The 21,425-nt window shown below is 39.9% G+C and overlaps 1 protein-coding gene across 2 annotated transcripts in view; it reads left to right on the plus strand.

The window, feature by feature from the left end:
• The window catches only part of LOC134178785 (Golgi apparatus protein 1-like), a 33,395-nt gene extending 13,714 nt beyond the window's left edge, over positions 1-19,681 (plus strand). The window contains exons 9-16 of one of the 2 annotated variants that reach the window (XM_062645679.1): positions 7,897-8,086; positions 11,535-11,672; positions 11,731-11,820; positions 13,845-13,907; positions 13,966-14,073; positions 19,035-19,123; positions 19,183-19,309; positions 19,389-19,681. In XM_062645679.1, the coding sequence (XP_062501663.1) occupies positions 7,897-8,086; positions 11,535-11,672; positions 11,731-11,820; positions 13,845-13,907; positions 13,966-14,073; positions 19,035-19,123; positions 19,183-19,309 (805 nt within the window). In that variant the 3' untranslated portion in view covers positions 19,389-19,681. Of the gene's footprint in view, positions 1-7,896; positions 8,087-11,534; positions 11,673-11,730; positions 11,821-13,844; positions 13,908-13,965; positions 14,074-19,034; positions 19,124-19,182 lie in introns of both variants that reach the window. The other variant, XM_062645680.1, reaches the window with a different exon arrangement.
• Positions 19,682-21,425: the final 1,744 nt, after the last annotated feature.

Here is a 21,425-nt window from a genome sequence, read left to right on the forward strand (position 1 = left end):
ATGCTTTCTTTGCAGGAGGCTCTTCGTGAGCAATTTTGCACAATTTGCTGGTCACCTCTACGTCCTTATTTAGTGACCTACATGCAGTGTTACGAAAAACAGATCTACTGCAAATCTGAAATCAAAATTGCCATGTTTATTTGTTCGACGTTCGCATTCACACTAGAAAGTTGCTAGCAATACCATGCATTCCAAACTAAACTCACAACGATGTGCATCCATACCTCATCTAAAGAACTGTTGAAGTCAGAAATATTTGACTCAAGGCACGATATATGGGATGGACAACAAGATTCTACAGTTAGTCTGTTGGCAGCTCATGCTTGTACTAGCACAACCACAGATTTTAAGCATACTTAGAAACACTCTAGTTTGATGCTCATAGAGATTAATGAATGAGTTGATTGAAATAGGAAACTTTTAATATGCAAAATGATGCTAAATTCACACAACCTCTAATCTTGTTGAAATTTTATCATATTTGTTGTATTATTTGTCAAATGCAATGTTTAGCATTCCTACGTTTAGCATGGTGTTTGAACGTTGTTGTAGTCAGTTTTTTAATGGGTAACTTCAATGGTTTTCAATTAAGGGTCAGATACGTGTCAATGTCATAAAATGTTAATATGAAAGGGTTTTTTTTTTGATACAGAAGTTAAGATAAGTGCTAACTAAAGGGGCAGGGGCATATCAAGGCGGGTGAGGTTGATGAGGCAACTGGTTGATTACTTCTTAGCACATGTTGTGAAAATGGGCAAGCATGTAAGACATATCTTGATGCATGAGGTGGTCTACAGTATTGCCTTTGGCTATAACAGTGACAGCAAAGCTGTAGGAGTGTTAAGTTTTGTCAGCTTTCTTTCAAGAATTCACAGCTGCTGAAGCCTTAGCTAATGAGCTACTACTGATTGATCTTTTCATTTCAAGTAGAAGCTGTATTTTTTTGTCATTGTGAGACAGAATACACAAAGTCTGACCTCCTAGGCATAAGAATATTAGACACCTGAAGCCAGAAGCAGTCCTTAATGGTTTGCATTTGCTTTATGTAAGCCATTGCAAAGTACAGTGCAGAAATGTACTCATGCTATTGATGGGTTGCATAAGGAGTGGTTCTTTTTTTATGTTCCTGCCCTGTCTTTCATGTAGCCAACGGGTAAACTGCTTATACAACGTTAGATACTTCAGTCTGCTTAAGAATTAACTAAAGAAGATCAGTACATGTTTGTGGCAATCACTACTGTGACTACCACTAGCCTGCAAGTTAGTGGCTGCATGATGGAATCAAGTCAAAGGTTAGTCATGAACACTAAGGTTGTGTGAAGGACTTTCATTTAGATATTATCCAGACCTTACTTCTTAAGGAGCGCAATTGAACTTTCACTCTTTTTTTCATGTGCTATATTTCATTGTTACACAGGGGTGCCTCCAAAGATTTTGTAAGGCAGGGTGGAAATTTTTATGACCACGTCCACTGGAAATTTTATTTTGACCACCCCACAAAAGCATTGATGCAGGTTTGCTTACTGAGGTGCTTTGCTTCGCAAACTGTTGTCACAGAATGCTCAGGCACAAAAGGAACAAAATGGTTTATCTCTCTGACTTAAGAATTATTTAGTTCACTGTGCTTGACCACGTGATAGCTATAAGCCCGTGAGATAATTTCCAAATCTCAAGAAATTGAGAGCCCAGACAGCGGCGTAGCTATGGGGACCTGGGGGCACAGGCCTCCTCAAAATTTGTCAATATGGACAGGAACTTGTAATACGGTTATTATTGCTCAGGTGTAGTATGTCACTCGATCAATGTGGTAACAGTTGATGAAGTAGCAGTCTGGTGTGCTCAGCTTTGGCGATCAGCATGGCTTTTAGTTGCCTCATGAGCTGTGCTAGAGGATTGAGTATCCGGGAATGACGAAGGGGCGGTATATTGCCATGGTCACGAGTCTACACACTGTGCAGGGTTTAGACAACTTACGTACTACAGTACTAGCTACACTGTCTACATCATTGTGCTTGATGAAAGTCTAAGGCTCAGTCAAAGTCATTCTGCACCTGTAACACTTCGTTTAGCCGCTGTTTGACAGGGGCGTGTCTGCTTACTCAGATCTCTCAAGAGAACCTCGTATTTGAACCCTCTGAATGTTTCTCCTCGTAGATTAATACAACGAAGGCTAACTCTAATTACCGTTGAGTTTTATTGTGCTAGCCTCATTTTCTGTGAGAGGAGAGGGTCAAGTCTGCCAGGAGAACAGCGTCTAGCATTCTACTTTTGTTACATAGAGCTCTTCTAAGACCTTTAAACACAAGATCCCGCTATAGTTACCATTCCCGTTTAGTTTCATGTAGTTTACTGGCAAGATAACTGAACTACGTAGGCAATTCATTTGGTGTAGGCAGAGCTTAGTGCCAATGAGGTATCAGCCTGGCACTTGCTCCATATGTAACCCGTGTTTTCTCCAATACCAAAGCGACTGTTAACCTGAAAGTAGCGTAGCACAGAGTTTCACGATAAAGCCTACATTTTGAGATCTGGTTGTATTTCTGTTGGAGTTCTTTTTGAAGACTCAACGTAAAACGTTTACATTGCAATCATATGTACATCAATTAGGCTAGATTCCATTGTCACATTAAGAATGGCCTCAAAGTTCATGCCATTTGGCAGTCCGCCCTAATTGGTCTTATCTTTCAACCAAACATCCCAGAAACTACTTGTTAGCCTCATACAACTTCCCATTTTGCAAAATACAAGTCCATTGTTTTCATAGCTAATCACTGCCTACTCATGCAGTAAAGCACAATGGGCCTGGAGCAAGTGGAAGCCAAGTCACGGCGGAGCGTCGTGCCTTTTGTTTGCTGGAGACAACCTAGCCTCGAACTTCCAGACCAGAGAGTGCAACTCGAGTCTGGACCAGAACAGTACAAAAATGATTTCGGGAAATAGCCTTCTAAGCCAATCAGTGTCTTAGATCTGGAATGCTGGCTCTATTTTCTGATTGGTTTAGCAGTAATTGGTTATGCTAAGTGCAGTGACGCTGATTACGCGCTTGAGAAATCCTCGTGGATGCTAAGTGCACGCCAGAGTCATGAATAAAGACTGGTGCACGCACACGTCTTAGTTTTAGTTTCAGCTTCAGTTCTTCGATCTTTTCAAGCTTGCAGTGACAGAACATGCACAGCAGAGTCACTAGACCATCACCTTTGACAGCTGGTTGAGCGGTTAGACTAACTAGTGTTTTGCCGCAGAATTGAAGAGTTGTCGCTTCATGCCATCCACCAAGATATTGCGACAAACACGACAGACATATCTTCTTTGTTCTTGAGATCTTATGACATTTATGTTCGTGTAATGCAAAAAAAGTGCAGTATCTTTCCATCTCATTATTGAACTAGGTAAAACGATCCTACGCTGTCAGACTACCATTTAGCATCACTTTTTTGCTAAGTGCTTCTGAAATCATTTTAGTATCATTTTGTTTCAGACTAGAGTTGCGCTCTCTGGTCTGGAAGTTTGAGGCTAGGGACAATCCTGCTACACGTGCATTTTGTAGCACTTTTGAGATCTTTGGAACACTGAATATGCAGAGGAATTCGTTCTGCTGGCTGTTGTTCATTGGATCTTGAGGGCTAATATGCAAGATCTAATGTATTTTGATATTTGCTATGCTTAAAGGAGCATTCCAGAGATATGCGATAGGCTGCTGGCTCTGTCTTTGCTCACTATTGGGAACCAAGTTGGGTATCTGGGTGTTATCTAAGAGCAAACCCGACAGCTGTATGTTAAGAACGTTTCATAACTTAAACTGACAGGGCCGTTTCAAGAATTTTGTCCGCCAAGTGAAGCATTTTTTGCATGTCATCAGATCATGTGAGACTTACTGATGCAATTATGTTTCCGGAAATGGTCTCTCTGTTGTTTCCGTCATTCTAAGAATGGTGGAAACCGTCATGCTACTTTCAGACTGTCTAGAGACTGCAGCATTCGAGAGAATATGTGTTTTGTGAGATTCTTTGGTGTTGAAAGCAATGGATGCTGTCATCGATAATGTTCTAACAGTTTACGAGGCACTCATCTCTATGCAGGAACACTCTTCGCGAACTCCCTCGATCACCGGACTCACTATTTCGGCTGCGCACTAAAGCTGCATAGTTCTCTGGAGTGTTTCTTTAATACACAAGGAAAATCTGTCAATACACAATATTCTGCATTCATGCCGTGTTTAGCAGATGTGAATGAGTTAAAACCTACAAGTTGCAACATGTATGAGTTGACAATTCTTTTGGATTCAAAAACAAAGCAAGGTTCATTCAGGATTTTAGAAAGGGACTTTCTTTGGTTCACAAAGTGACAATATCAGATCAATGTATGATTAATTAAAAGGGTACTCCCACAAAAATACAATTGACATTCTTGCAGTAGTACTAATCAACGTAATTGTATTAGTATGTATGATTGTTATCTTGGAGTGATGATGACCTATGCAAAGCTTACTACTTAGGCATGTATTATTGGCACTGCCGTGGCTTCATTTCCTACAGTTTTGAACCAATGCCGTGTTGGAAAATTACTGATCTTAGCCAGAGGTTGGCTGTAAACATCCTGCACATTTTTGACTTAGGCTGAGTATGAAGGGAAGATGTCATAATTGATCCGTTGTCGTCCACTATTTCAGGAGATCTTAGTTTCTAGAAGGCAAGTGATAAAATGCACACCATGTTTGCAATCTCTGTTTTTGTTGTTAGCACTGATGGCAATAATGTTTAGCAACATCTATATGAAGGAGAGCTTTGTGTGTGTGTGTGTGTGTGTGTGTGTGTGTGTGTGTGTGTGTGTGTGTGTGTGTGTGTGCGTGCGTGCGTGCGTGCATGTGTGTGTGCGTGCGTGCGTGCATGCGTGTGTGTGTGTGCGTGCATGCGTGCATGTGTGTGTGTGTGTGTGTGTGTGTGTGTGTGTGTGTGTGTGTGTGTGTGTGTGTGTGTGTGTGTGTGTGTGTGTGTGTGTGTGTGTGTGTGTAAAAGCATTACTCTGTGGGACTGAGTCAGTGACAGACCTGGTACATTAGAAATAGAGTCACAAGACCAACGTTTTTATGTATGCTTTGGGAGGGTGAAGGGGTATGCAGAAAAGAGTACATTGTGTACGCTTGAGAAAATGTCGACAATTATGGATGACTTCTAAGTAATGTTGTCTAGAGTTGAGCAGTTGGAAACATAATCTAGATCAACTGACAGCAAAATGGTGATCTCTATTCTATCAAGCGAAACCTATTTTCAATTAGAAAGTACCTGCTTGATGGAGTCATGTTGATGTTGCTGAGAAACTTCAGTATTGGTATACCTTTTGCAGTGGCGGTTTGAGTAAACATTGTGATTCTGTTCTTAGAAAGAGCAGCAGAATTTAATTTGAAAACACAAACACAGGATGGTCTTGCGTGATTAATTTTTGGACATAGGCATGTTGTTTAATTGTAGGTTGGAATAGTGGTGGTATGGCAGTTTGTTAGTTCTGATATGAAACAACACACCATAAATAGCAGTATCAGACATCTGCTGCTGATAAGAAGCAGAATATTGATAATACCGTTACTTTCATTGTATGCAATACTCGAAATTTATGATAACAAGGCAAGCTTGATATCCAATTAGTACAACAGATTTGCTAAAAGTTTTGTTGTAGTGTTGCTGTGAACACTTGCAATACACTTAAAGGGAAACTCTAAAGGAAATACAGCTTGATCTCAAAATGTAGGCTTTATCGTGAAACTTTGTGCTGCGCTACTTTCTGGCCAGTTGTCGCTTTGGTAGTGGAAAAAACGCATGTTATGTACAAAGCATGTGCCAGGCTGACATGTCATTGGCGCTAAGCTCCACCTACACCAAATGAATTGCCTGCATAGCTCAGTTATCTTGCCAGTAAACTACGTGAATGGTAACTTTAGAGGGATCTTGTGTTTTAAGGCCCTGTAAGAGCTCTTTGTAACGAAAATAGGATGCTAGAGGCCTTTTTTCCCAGGAGACTTGACCCTCTCTTTTCACTGAAGATAAGGCTAGTGCAATACAACTCAACAGTAATTAGCATCGGCCTTCGCTCTATTGATCTACAAGGAGAAACACACACAAGGTCGAGTATGTCAAGGAAGTGTAGATGTTCTCTTTGAGAGAGCTGCATAGGCAGACATGCCCCTTCTCGTTGTTCTCTAGTCGTACGTCCGTGTCAAATATAGGTAGCAAGTCTGGTGTGCTCAGCTTTGGTGATCAGCATGGCTTCTAGATGCCTCATGAGCCACGATAGAGGATTGAGTATCCGGGAATGACAAAGGGGCGGTATATTGTCATGGTCACAAGTCTACACACTGTGCAGGAAGTAAACAACTTATGAACTACAGTACTAGCTACACCGTCTACATCATTGGGCTTGGGTAAAGTCTAAGACTTAATCAAAGCCATTTTGCACCTGTAACACTTCGCCCAGCCACTGTTGAAAAGGGTGTGTCTGCTTACTCAGATCTCTCAAGAGAACCTCATATTTGAATCCTGTGACCGTTTCTCTTTGTAGATTAACAAAAGGAAGGCTAACACTAATTACAGTTGAGTTTTATTATGCTAGCATCATCTTCTATGAGAGGAGAGGGTCAAGTCTGCTGGGAGAAACCGGCATCTAGCATCCTACTTTTGTTGCAGAGACCTATTCTAAGGCCTTAAAACACAAGATCCGTCTATAGTTACCTTTCACGTTTAGTTTTCATCTAGTTTACTGGCAAGATAACTGAGCTACACAGGCAATTCATTTGGTATAGGCAGAGCTTAGCGCCAATGATATATCAGCTTGGTGCATGCTTCATACCCTAACCCGCGTTTTCTCCGCTACGAAAGCGACTGTTGCCTGAAAGTAGCGCAGCACGAGGTTTCACGATACAACCTACTTTTTGAGATCAGGTTTTATTTCCGTTAAAGTTCCCCTTTAAATAGATTGAATTTATATTGCCATGAACATATTCAAGTGTTTGTGCACAGTGGTGTCATGAAATGTGTAAGCACTGAGATAATTTCATTTTATTGTCTACTAAATACATTTGGTTGTAATTTCAAGTGTATTATAGGATTTCTAATAGTAGATCATTTATTGCTTTGTACAGTAGAACCTCGCTAATCTGAACCTCACTAATCTGAATCCCTCGCTAATTCGAATTACCTTTGGCCTTGAACCAGATCCGATTAGGCCACTGCATCGTGGTTGCTATAACAAGCAGTAATCTAGTTTTCACCAAATGTGCATCTCTGACTATTTTAAATCCTGATTTGCACGTTATTTAGAAGTATGTAGTCGTCGGAGCTGTGTTCTTTACCACAAACATGATATGTACATAGAGACATACGTAAATGAGCCAGTGGTCTGGGTGTCCTACGCAAGGTCTGGACCTCCAAGGCTACGTGTTTTGGCAGAGCCTCATATATGGCTCTGCATTTTGGTAATCTGAACAACTTCACTAATTCGAACAGGGCTTGGCACAGGGCTGTTCAGATTCACAAGCCTCTACTGTACTCATAGTCAATGATCTTGTGGACAGCATCTGAAGTTATGGATCTGCTTGACTGGTTTGTTTGTTTTTTGCTAGAATTTCGTTATATTAGTATATAAGTTAGCTTTTTGATATGCCTTGTAATAGCTTTTGAAATGAGTTGGTTGACTTGCAGTAGCAATGTACACAACCTGGTGTGTTAATGCAAGAGCAAAATTTGGTTGGTGTGATTTAAAGAGACTAATTTTAGCACCATTAGTACACCAATAAGCAATATGTATTTGTAAAGTAAACCTCGTTAATGTGTATATTGGTATATTCTGTTTAGGGAGTGAAATAGACATATTGCGTAGGTGATTATAGAAGTATTTTTTGTTTAGGTTAGATCATCAGTTGTACTCAAAATGTAAGGATGATGCAGCAAGGGTGTGCAAGTCTGCTATTATGAACCCAAATGGAATGACAGAGATGGAAGGGAATGCTGAAAATATTCCTCCTCAGATGATTTTGGCTTGTCTGTATAGAGCTGACATTGAGTATGAAGACAACATAGATGATAACAGTCACCAGGTAAGTTTTAACAGTTAGGTTATTGTTCCCAATACAGCGTGTGTGTGTGTGTGTGTGTGTGTGTGTGTGTGTGTGTGTGTGTGTGTGTGTGTGTGTGTGTGTGTGGCAATTGTTGTCTATTGTAATTCCTTGCAGTTTTTACCATCATCCTGAATTGGCTTTGACTAAATCTTCTATACTGTTTTATATCTCGTTATGCAAACTGCAGCAGTCTCAACCTGTTATGTTCTAGTTGTTTTTGGAGAAATGAACAATACATGTATCTATGCATAACTGCCTTTGTAGGTATAAATAATATACTACTGTAACTGGAAATCCTCTATAACAGGTGTTTATGCCACTGTTGACCATGTCATTAGGGGCTGTCCGTAACTAACAATAGGTTTTTTACTTCGTAAATTTTCCAAAGTTTTCCAGACTCACCACCCACCCTCCTGCTTTGTGATACATAAAATATTGAAGACACTTGTACCAGTTTACTTCATTTGGACTTTCATCATCTGCTACAACTGTGTTTTTGCTTCGTTCCTTCCCAGTCTTCGTAAACCAACTGCTGCTAATCGTCATTTTCTCTCTTGATTGTATGCGATCAGCTCTCTGCAGCAACTGAGCTCTCGTCCTTCGAATAAGTTACAGTCCACTTCCGCTGTGCTTCCACGAAAAATGAAGTCCTGTAACTAGATTTATCTAGTGTTCAAAGTGCTTCAATAACTGCATAATATCTAGCGTCTTTATCAGGATCAGCTAACCCTCTAAAGAAACGTCCCTTGCGGAGTCTCAAAAGCATTGGCTGTACAGCCATTTTCTCGACACGTGATTGACATGCGGTTAACGCGTGGTTAGCTTTATGCGCAAACTGTGTCTATCAGTAGGAGTTTCTTAACTGGACGCGAGTGTGTACACTCAATGCAAAGTGTGTCAAGAGGCGTCATCGATATTTTTTACTTTGAAAACTTCGGAGACCCACCACCCACAAACGTAAAGTTTACGGAGTGAAAAAACTATCGCTATTTACGGACAGCCCCTTAGTCTCTTTTGCCAAACTTGCTCATTTTTAGTATTTTGAGGCAAGAAATGCACATTAACATGATACACTTCCATATTATGCTAAATGTCATCACTGTGCAGAGAATTTGCATTCTTCGGCCATCTCTCCATTTTCTCTAATGTTATGGACTTGTAGGTAGCAGTTATACAATTACAGCTTTGAAGCTACTGGTATTTGAGGAAGATCAGTGTCTACGTATAGGAAGATGGTTTCACATGCAACGGTAAAGCTGACCTTGAATAAAGGCGAAAATCGAAGACCTCGTGCTGCGTACAAGCTGGTCTCATTTAGAAGCCGAGCTTTTGGTCAATATGCCCAACTCAGCATGCATATGCGCTCGGTCATGCGCATGTGTCAGCGTGTGGATGTAGCGTTCATAACACTGACAATGATGACGAAGAAGCTGACGCTTTTGAAACCAGCATCTCATGTTAGTGTATCTTAACGAATCTTGCTTTGTCAAGTGCTATATACTAAGTTGTCATGTCTATACCTTAACGTGTTCAAGTGGCGTATAAGCCTGTCTTGATCATAAGCCTGTCTTGATCATAAGCCTGTTTTGAATATTAGCCTGAATTCCGATTTGGCTTCAAACGTATATTGTTTTCAAATTTCAGCGATGACTCCACATGCAACGACAGGAACCAGAAGACATCCCATGGTTTTCACTTTCTCGCATTGTTCTCTAAAGCTCCGTTCACATGACCTTTTGGCCCCGTGCCCACGAGCACTTTCGAATGCCGGGTTGGGCCCCGTTTATAATATAGCTTCGCCCATTATTGACTAGCATGCACATGCAGTTAATCACGGCGAAAGATCATTGTGAACTCATATCACGCGCTTTTTGCCCGCTCTCATCTCCTCATATCCCAATGAGGGCCGTCACTTCTTCGTCAGTCCATGGTACACTTCTGTGTCTCGCCATTGCAGACCACTTGGTCGACTTGCACTTCTGACTCTACACATCTAGCTGAGATGCCGATGGTGGCTATGGACATGTGAACGTAAAACATGGCCAAGCCCTGGGCTACACATCTAGCTGAGATGCCAATGGTGGCTATGGACATGTGAACGTAAAACATGGCCAAGCGCTAGACTATGGGCCCTTGGCCTGGGACACAATTTAGCGGGCCTCGTGTAAACGCAGCTTAAGTTGTGCTTTATATGAGCTAGATCTCAGGAACTTAGATCTTTCTTATCTTCTTGCATGTACATTTTCTTTACATTTTGCATTTATTACAACTTCCAGGAGTTCCTTTTTTAATTTTTGGCAATTTACTACTATTTAGGATGACTTTGAATTGTCAGGGTTCTAGCCAGAATTTTTGGAAGGCGTAGCAGTATAGGCGTGGCATGTAGGCGTGGCATGTATGTGTCTGTGCAAATTTCTGAAACTAAAATTACCACTGGTTTGGTAGATTGGTTTAGGATACCTACTTTACTGTACCACGCTCTGCATGATGTACACCATGCTATAAGAACCTTTCTCATTACTATTACTAGGCAACAATTCCAATTACATACTCTAGGTATGCAATTAGAGACTCATGATTGACAAGCGTCTACCTTCTCCCTCATTATCACTCTGTTGATAAACGTTTCAAGTAGCTAGTCCCTCCCCTTTGTCATAATTCTTGGAGAGGGAGTGCACGTGTGCCGTGTACAGTACATTGGAGACGTAATGGTCAGCTCTGAAGGCGCAGCGGCTTTAGCATGCTTGGCTAGAACCTTGGTGTTGTTTCTGTTTAAACACAATCAAAATGTATGAAAGAAATGTATTATTTATTGAAGAAAAACATTTTGACATGGATATGGGTATAATGAAACTATTAGATCATGAAGAACGCAAGGCTAGACTTCTAGGTTACCCAAAAAAAGAACTAGCAAGATATCCTACATCATGAGGCAATACTAAAAGTCCAAGGCTGAAAATTTTGGGGAGCACATCCCCTTATCTGACCTTTCCTTACTTAGCTATGCCATGGCAGTGAGGCAGTTGCTTTTCTTTATCAATTGTAAAGTCAACATGAACATTACTAGCCAACGGATAAATGGGAATGGTTTAGATCAATGTAATACTAGATTCAAGTCTTGATAATTTAACGCAATGGTTGGACAATGATTTCTGCTTTTAATCATTGGTTGTCAATCTTTGTATGTCAAAAGATCATTAGAATAGCAAGCTACAATGTTTTGCCAGGTTTCTGAAGGATTATCGTAATACAGTATAAGAATTTGTGTAGGGTATGGTATGTGTCTGTTGTAGTTATAAACAAACTTGTGAAACAGCCATTTGGTGCATGGGTAGATCATGTTTGGTTAGGTGATTGATAATCAACTGTAGCTGTTACAGAGTTCTTTTATTCAGTTGTACTCACTGACTTTGTATTGATTGATTAGGTGTCTAGAAAGTGCCATACTGACATATTACGAGTTCTTCGTGAGCGTGCTTTGAGTATTCAACTCAATCCAGCCATTCATGAAGCATGTTTGCAAGATCTTGGCTCTTTCTGTCCACCTTCAAGTGATGATAGTTCAGTAAGCATGCTGTGCAAGTTTACTCGGTTAGGTGGGTGCATGTGATAAATGAATGCAGGAAGAGTTCAAGTGTTTGCAACAAAACATTGATAAAGTTTCTTTACAATGTCAACAGTCTTTGAAAGAGTGGACAGCAGCAGAGGCTGAGGTATGTTGGTATTAACGTAGTATCTAAATTTGTAATACTTTGTGACAACCTGAGGGCTAATATCTGAAAGGTGAAGATGAGAACGCAGCTTCATGTACTAGTATATAGGAATATTGAAAACTATGGATTCAACAGGTTTAATAGTATACAATATTTGAAGAGAAATTCTCCAGATGTTGTGCAATGCATATGGTGTGTGTTTCTCAGTTTGAACAAGTGTATACATGAATGTAAGTATTAATCAACCAAGTTTCAGCTCAACGGTGCTGGAAGTATGTTTCGCTATACAACAAAAGTTACATTTTTATTGCAGAGGAAGTTAGTAAACAGCTTTTTGCAAGTTTTGCGTCATATAAAAAGTGATAACAAATTTTAGAACAGCTCCACGTAGTTTGAAAGCAAGTGGTTTAAACTGTGTTCTTTTGTGCACTTTAGAGTGCATTGGTTTTAGTGATAATCTAATCTTCCATGTGAGTGTGACAAGAAGCTGAACTCAGAGACATGGTATGTTGTTAGAAAGCTACACTGCTACATGGATGCATGGCAAACCATAGAATGTTTTGTCTGAAGATGAGACAAACTTTATTTTCTGCGCTCATGTGAGGATGCTCTATACAAACTCCTTCTTGATATGGTTTTCATGTTTTGCTTGCATGAGCTACAATCTTGGTAAATTGAAGTTTCAAGGATTTATATGGTGTAGAGTACTAGGTGGTACAAACCACATCTTTACGATTTTTACAAGTTTCGATTTGACAGCCACTAACAGAACACATGTTCAGGAGTTTTGCACTTAGAGCTTTTTAGCTCTATGTAGCTTTCACAATCAGCAACTTATACAGCTGCACTTTACATTGTCTTACAAAATACTTCATTTTCTAATAGAAGGGTTTGGAATCTGTGGCAGCAAGCGTAGAGTTTGAGACTCGAAAGAGGAGATGAGTTGGAGCATTCTATGATCTGTAGTTTGTTACCTAAGCAGAATGGTAATTGATAACGATACCGTGAATTTCCAGCCAAACGATCACCTAATGGGCAATCTTTTGAAACTGTTCTCATTTAAAGCCCATGGGCCGCTAATAAGAATCAAGATTGTGGTGAGGTTGTATTTTAGTAACGTGCATTACTATACTACAGTGTACTACCAGTATGACAGCCAGACAGCAGTCTTACACTGTGGAACAGAAGTTGAGCTTTGTCAGAAGGCTGAAAGAAGAATTCGGAAGCAATGTCGGCCTTGCGTCGCATGAGCTGGGTGTTAACCGAAAGAGCTACGTACAAGAATGGAGAGGTAAATGAGCCTCTAACGAAACACCTGACAAGAAGTGCAGGCGGGCAGTCGGGTCTGGTCATACTCGTAAGTTTTTAATAAAGACTAAGTATGCAGGACGGGCCTCACACTTGCTCACTTCATGGTACATGTACTCAATTTGTTTTGCCAATTTTCATAGTTTTCTATGAAGCGCCCAGGCGCTTATTGGGAACAGATTTTCTTCCATAACAATCCAATTTTCTGTATTGTGGCCCTTAGCGCTGTTTCAGAAATTCCCGGTAATAATAGTTAACTCTGGACGGCGTGTTAAGGTTAGCATAGATGGTAGACTAAGATTGTACTGTATGTGTTGAATAGCAAGAGGCGAAGTGGTGGTAGTTTACTCTACAATTAGCAGTTGGCTGTCTGGTTTTCATGCCATTTATGCATTTCAGTTATTTGCTAGTCTGTATGCAGTGTCTTATATAATCATGTGCAATACACACCAGACATGGGAAACATGATGTCAGGGATGGCTGCTGTGCCAGAGCTGGCTAGCATGCCAGACCGGCCTGTGTCTGGCAGGTCCGTTTGCACAGCCAGAGCACATGCTCTAACAACTCTGTAATGTTTCCTTCTTTTCATGGCAACCTCCAGACTGTTTTGATCTCTCTCACAAACTGGGTCATGTGCAATGCCATTAACAGTTGCCTCATCAGAAGACAGAGTTAACAGGTTACTTGTCAAGCAAATGAGTTTTTTTTGTTTGTAGGATATTCGGATCAATAAGCCACTGATGAGAGAATGCAAGCATCCTATACTGAAATTTTGCAAAGTAATTGCAAGGAAGTTTTACTGATTTGTATTTTAACTTTTGGTGCTGTCTTTTATAGGAAGTTGTTAGCGAGGGAGCTGGCAAACTGGTGCAATGCCTTGTGGCACACAAGAATGATAAGGATGTTTCACAGAATTGTAGACAACAAATTCAGTCTTTTCAAGAGGTCAGATATATTCCACTGTGACTCATTGGATATGGTATCTTACCAAATAGAGGTAGCTACTACCTCAGCTTTGCATATGGGTTTGTCTGCTTGATGAAGAGTTAGAAATTGAGATATGACCATTTGTGAATGTTCTGACTACTGTTTAGGTGGTTACTGATGTCTTTGCAGTTTTCAGTAGTAGTTACTATTGTTTGGTGCAGCGTTTCTACACTTCATCAAGTATGCTTCTTGATCATACACAAGTATTACCATCATATCTATGGACACTATATCATCACTGAGACAAACTACTACAGTAGTGCTAGGTTTTGTCAGACCAATGGGAGAACTTTTGATTTAGTGTTGCTGTTTTGTTGTCACAATTACTTATGTACATTGGTTAACTAGGAACAAAACAACTGTAGTTTAGCAGTTTTCTCTGCAGATCACCAATGCCATAGCTCTATGCTGAACACGATAATTAGAAGACCAGTGTTATTGGTAGGTCAACAGACTTTTTAATACCACTGGTATATACTTGATGTCAGGTCACCACAAGACATCATCTGACTACATATGCAAGCTATGCAAACAAATATGCAGATGGATGGTCATCATCAAGAAATGTTTTACAGAACTGAGTCATATAGTTCTGGATTGTCAAACGTGACTTGGATGTTAAGCTTTATTTGCAGATTATAGTATCTCTAAGTTATTCAATACTGTGCTTTTGTGATTGAAACTTTGATAAAATTGCTAAATGCAAAGAAGAACCAGGAACATTGTTTATTGGCATTGCTATAGACGACATTGAAGCTATATAGTATTTAGGGTAAGCAAACCTCTTCCTCTACTTCAACCAACTTTCTAAGATTTTGCACCTTTTGTTGGTGTTTATGGAGGTTGTCTGTATGGCACCTATATGATTGCAAGTTGTTTGTGCCCTTAGCTCGGTATAGTCTGTGTAAACCCTGATAGACGACTGATGCCAAGGAGACTTTCCCTAAGATGCAAAGTCCAATGAACTAAAACAATACATGGTTATGACAAGAGGAAAGAAAGCATGGAAAATGCATGAAGACAGAGAGCTGATAAGCTAGCCATGTTGGCCTATCTATATCCTATTAATTGTTGATGAGGCTAGGTGAGTAGCTACAGAACTCATCATTGTCGACTTCAAGTGATAAATGGCTGATGGAATGGAAGAAGTGCTTTAGTGTGGGAATAAGGCAGAAGATGAATGAGTCACATGTACTTCTTGGGTCTTACCAAGATGACCTCAGCTTTCAATGGTAAATCATCTTCTGCATGCATGAGAGAATGGTTACATTCTTTTCAACATACTGAACATATGTTGATGTTATGATAAGGTTCTTCTTCGCTGTGAAATTTCTAACTCCATTGATGGATTTGACAGCAACATAGTTTAGACATGTTCTGCCATTTCAAGCAGAGCTTAGACAAGTGATAGCAAGCCTTCTCTTCGGTGACTTTGGATCAGAGTGTCAGGGCTTGACAACTCAGACATTGAAGACAAGGATAGCACTGGCAGTTTAAAGTTTCTATATTTGAGCTTTGTGGGAACTGCATTGTCATAAGTAGCGCCATCGTAGTCTGACAAGGGATGCTTAATTAAATCGCTTACAGGAAACGTAATCACCTTTAGCATAGTCTCTTTCATTCCATACTTTACTTTTGATTCTGACGAACCACCAGAAGAGGATCGTACTGTCACGCAAGTATGTGATAACTGACATGTGTTCTAAATGCCCTCTACATCAGGGTTGCCATGGTGATGGTGCCAATTGTGGCACCAGGCTTCGAAATTATGGAACTAGGCTTGGAGAGACATTCCTAATCAGTTAGTGGCTAGGAGACTATTGACTCACATGAAACTGTATGGAAGTCACAGCACCTAGGCAGCTCAAGGCTTTAAGGCTATTTAGCAGCCTTTAGATAGCGCTAACTCTTGTATTGGATAATGTAGAACTGATTTTAGTGTACAGGTTCAATATCAATTAGTCACATCTAGATTAATATTAATTATGTAGCACCGGGGATCATCTTCGGTGCCACAATTTTGGCATCAGCCGTCAAAAGGGACCATAACACTTTACATAGAAATGACAACTCAAAGTTATTCGTACAGTATCCTAATAAATGGATAGCCAAGTCTATTGGTTTCAAACAAAAGACTGAACAAGTCTGTTTCTATACAACGTTGCAATTACTATAGGAGTACTGCCCAGGGAATGGGTTGTCATTGATTGCTTGCGGGACACCAGAGTTGATGTCCTAGATGTGCACTTTACTAAGAACACTAATGAGAATGGTCTATAATATGTAAACCAAGACTTTGCTGAATTCACAAATGCAGTAGGTGTCAAACTTATCAATTACAGTCTTATGCACTACCATCAGTCATAGTCTAGCAAGGAGAATTGTCTAAATAGCCAAGAAGTCACTGACTAAAATTGGGTAAGAACTTATTCTACTCAGTAAGATGCTAAGAGTGTTACAGACTGCCCCTATTACTTTTACCAACATTTTGCAGCAGTGACATTGCTGGTACTAGTAGTTTAGTTTATGGACAGGCTGTAAAGGTGCTCATCACACAGAGACAGCGGTAGTTCATTGCTATTGTCCCATTAGAACCTGCACGTTTTATGTAATATAGTACATGCCACGGGGATGGGTGAAGGATCATATTGTCTGGGTCTGCTATAGGCATGAAGAGATCCACCTTAAACAAATCCACGCCAATGGCATCTCTTCTACACTAATTACTGACACGTGAACCGCTAGGTATAGTAGCAAGTTTGGTACGTACATACGTATGATCGTAGGACCAACCTGCTAGGCAACGGTGTAACACATGATTACTAATTAATGCAAATATGTGACCAAATGTGGTCTCTTTCTCATGCTTGCGACCGACCTGATAGGCATCGTCGTAATACATGATCGCTGATTTAGGCAAATACATAACCGCATGTCAGTCTCTTTCTTGGTCTCTTCATTCAAGCTGCAATGCTCCGGCACGTGGAGGGTTTGCACTGTAGTGCTTCGTCATTTATCATTTTCCCAAAAGCTTCAAGTCCAACTGCGATGAGATAAGGACAGTGAATGCAGGTTAGGTAAAACTGGAAGCCTCTAGTCTGGACTTGCACATTGGTGGCAGATGCATGATGGTCACAACTTTCTGAGACCTGTCACTAATCAGGAATCTGGTCCAGCATATGTGGCTGGGCAGGCCTTATCAGGAGTACCGCTACCCATCCAGAACTGGGAAGGCTTGGGAAAGTGTGGGCTAGACATCGGCAGTCACACTTCTGCCTGACTGGGATACCACACCCAGTCACCCCTTGTACCGTGTCGAAGAAATGTATAAAATGTCACATGATCCACTAATGTTTATAGGCACGGTAGTTCAGGATGAGTTGACTATAGACATGGAGGTGTTCATTTTGCATGCAAGCAACTCAGATGCAACCAGAGAAATGCCAAGCCAACATTATTACAGCAATTAAGTTACATGTTTGTAGAAAGTTGATCTCACCACGTATCGATCTAAAAATGTAAGAATGGAACAAGAGCAAAATGGGCACTTAGCTGGCAAGGATGTAAGCTACCAGTTTTACTTTATCTGAATTACTGTAGTATGTAGGGCAGATATCAGGTGGGCACATACTGGAGGAACATTGTGACATCAAAAGAACAACAGAATTCTGATAGGAAGATTGGGTTGCACTTTGGAAATTAGGCAAATGAAGTTAGAGCCATGCCTGGCACAGCAGCACAATTCTTGACAATACTGTCACCAGGTTATTAGAAAATGACTTAGAATGAGAGCATAGCTAGAGACTTTTGTCAGATCATGGGCACTATTGTTTTCATCATGACTAGGTAGAAACATTTTTGACCACTAAACTCATAGCAGTTTCAGTAGAGCATTATTTGTAAAATCGGTGTCTGCTATGACTACCATACAATGTTCTCTAAACATGAAAGATGCCATACACTAAGTTAAGTGTGTTACAGTTTGAGTTGGTAACTAAACAGCATAGAAGAGTGAAGACATGATGTTTGTTATTACTATATTATAGACTGATGATTTCAGCCAAAGTTGTTATAGCAGGGTAAAGGTAGAAACAAGACAGAGAAATGAATTGAGAGTGTTCGAATATAATGGTCAGACTGAACGTACGAAGTTTTTTTTTGAAATAGCAGTAGATGGTACTGTTACCCTTGTGAATGTTGGCATTGTAATACAGGGTGGTTAGGGAATAGGAATGAGTAAAGGATGGGTTAGTGTTGTCTACACAAAGAGCTGTAATTAAGTTGTGCATACTGTCTATGCGTAAGGGTCGTCCGTATTTATTGACATTTTACAAAAAGGAAACTTTTTGTTTTTACCCAGACCCCCTACCCGACCCCGACCTCGAAACGGTTGATGCCTGCACTATTTAAACTGTCTGATGTCACCTATATAAAATCTTAGACAATATGTATCTACATACGATGTCCATTCCTAATTAGCACAATGCATTTGTTGTCTGGAGGTCTGCCGTCTGCCACAACACTTCCATCATCTTCTCATAGTTATTCGTGAATCTTGTGTATGTGGCAGTCCGAGAGACAGTGCCTTCTCTGCTGAGAAGAGACAGTTACCACTTTACTGCCATCTTGCAAATAGTATCCGTACATGTCAAAGTTCCATCTGTAGTCAATTATCAAGCATTTCTCCAACCAGTCATTGTACACTCTGTTGTTCCTTCAGGAGTACTTGCAACGCACCTGTCAAAGTTGTTCATAACACCATTTCACTTCCGGTTTAAAGAATGAAACGGCTACTTACCCCACCACTTCCAAACGAAAAGTTTGTTTTTTGTAGAATGTCTTTAAATACGGACAGCCCCTAAATATGTTCAAATTAACTTGTGCTATTACGTTAATTTTTGCTATTTTCATTGCTGTAGATATCTATGAAGGACAAATCATTTGATTTTAATTTACGTAAATTCTGTCGAAATGACGGGAAAAGGCTTTGTCCAAACGTGAAGACAAGGTAACTTACTGTCAGTCAATCAACTTGTGTGATGTGTGACAACTGTAGTGTGTGATTAGAGTGCAGGTGTTAGATTGTTTCAAGGGCGTTCTGATGGATGGACAAAAGCGGACTAGCATATCAGGAGACTGTTTAGCTCAGCTGAAATTGGCTCTTAAGGAAGTGGTATGTATGCTACAGTTGTAGGTACTCTAAATCATTTGAATCTTTACTGAATTACTTGAAGCATTCGATTTTATTTTTTTATTTTTTGCATTTATGTCAGACAGAGCAAGACTTGCTGAAGAGACAAGCTGTGACAGTGTAGACTTGTTTACAGTGTACACTTGTTTAATAGGTAATGTGTACACTTTTTGACAGTCATTGACACTGCTCACTAAACTTCCATAATCGTGAATTTTTTTTAACAAGCAAGTAATAGCTGTTTAGTTGAGTCGCTTATACGTATAGGGCTACTGCTCTATTTACCGCTTGTGGTCAGGTTAACTTTGTCTTTTTCATAAGTTTTAGTAAGTCGGTATCTGCAGAGATGACAAGAGACTTGTACAGCTGAGGAAATTGTGGTTAATTAAGCATTCTACTTTCGTGTATGATAATAAATGAATGCTCAATGTTAGCGCCTGGAGGTAATGTTCAAGTACAATATTAAACAGATGGTATGCTATCAATGTCGTCATTGAACTATGTTGTTTGCAAAGAGTTAGCTTTGCTTTTGCTATTTGTTAATTGCCACTCTTAGAGAGTACACATTTATTACTGGCAGGATTTGGTTTAATGCTTTATGTCCTCCCTGACCCTTGATTGCTACGTATTAATTAAGTTTGTTTTGGTTTAGTTTTTAAAAAGGTTTTGTATACAACAGTTTTGGTTCTAGTTTTAGTTGTAGTAAAACTTCCTCTTACTCTAGTTTTATGATTTCAGTTTTGGTTGTTTCAGCTATGATCCATAAGAAACGAGACATTGTAACAGTCACATGACTTAGTGAGTAGCATACTCAAAACGTATAGGGATTAACTGACTTCCGGTCTGTGGACTATGTGACTATGTCTGTCACGCTCGGGAATGTGCCATGCCCTTAGGTCAGTCCAATCACAGAGCGGTATTTGCGATTGATCTTGCATGGCTTTCATAGCTGCAATGTATCGTTCTGACTGATTGTATTCATTAATTAATCTGATCAAATTTTTCATTTGGGCCAATTGGAAGACGAGATAAACAGTCTGCATTGCCATGTTTGGACGATCTTCTATATTGAATATCATAATCAAATTGTGATAGTTGGAGTGCCCAATGTGCAAGTCACCCACTTGTCTGAGTGGGAATTGTTATTTTAGTAGAATCAAAGATGGTAAGTAATGGACGATGATCAGTTTGCAAACCAAATTTTCTTCTTAGCAGATAATGTCGATATTTTTGTGTCCCAAATAATTGCTAATGCTTCGCGTTCGACCTGGGGATAATTTTGTTGATTTGTCAAAGACTTAAAAGCATAAGCAATTGGATGTTCTTTATCTTGTTCAGTTATTTGGGCAATCAAACTCCTAAACCTGTTTCACTAGCATCACACGACAACCCAAGATGGGACATATATTGTAATTTGCAAGGAATGGCAGAGACATTAACTTTTGCTTTACTTCTTGGAAAGCAGACTCCTCTGTTGCTGGCCGGTTCCATTCAGAATCTTTTTTGCTTAGTGTTTTAAAGGCTGCATAACTGGACATGTGTGGAAAAAATTGCCAAAATAATTGACCATGCCTAAGAACAATCTCAATTCAGACCGATTCTTTGGTGCTCTTATTGTATCTGAATTGCCTTGATCCTTTCTTCAGATACTCTTATTCCTGCATTATCCACAATGTGTTCCAAGTATTGAATGGATTATTGCCAGAATGTGTACTTTTGTTATGTGCAATCCATTTTGTTGTAGCTGTATGTGCATTGGCTTCAGCATATTCTTGCACTTTCTCATGTTCCTGTGTTGACTTCTATGATATGAATGCACTCGTTCTACAATTGCGTTATGCTTCTGCCAAAAACTTTCAACTTTTCAACTAGCTGTTTAGTGGTATAGTATTGGACGCCTTGGAGGAACAGAATTTTTTCTAAGCACATACATATTACCTTATTTAGACTATTGACAAACACACTTTTTGTTGTTCCTTTGCTGATGGTGTAGTTTTCTGTAGCTAACTCCAAATAAACTCAAAGTAATTTATGAACCAGCTATTGGACGTTGTGAAAAATCTTGAGTGTGTACTTCTTTGAAACGCCAATTGACCTGAACAAGTCTTTCAAAGTCCTT

Source organism: Corticium candelabrum, chromosome 4 (assembly GCF_963422355.1).
Source record: "Corticium candelabrum chromosome 4, ooCorCand1.1, whole genome shotgun sequence".
NCBI lineage: Eukaryota > Metazoa > Porifera > Homoscleromorpha > Homosclerophorida > Plakinidae > Corticium > Corticium candelabrum.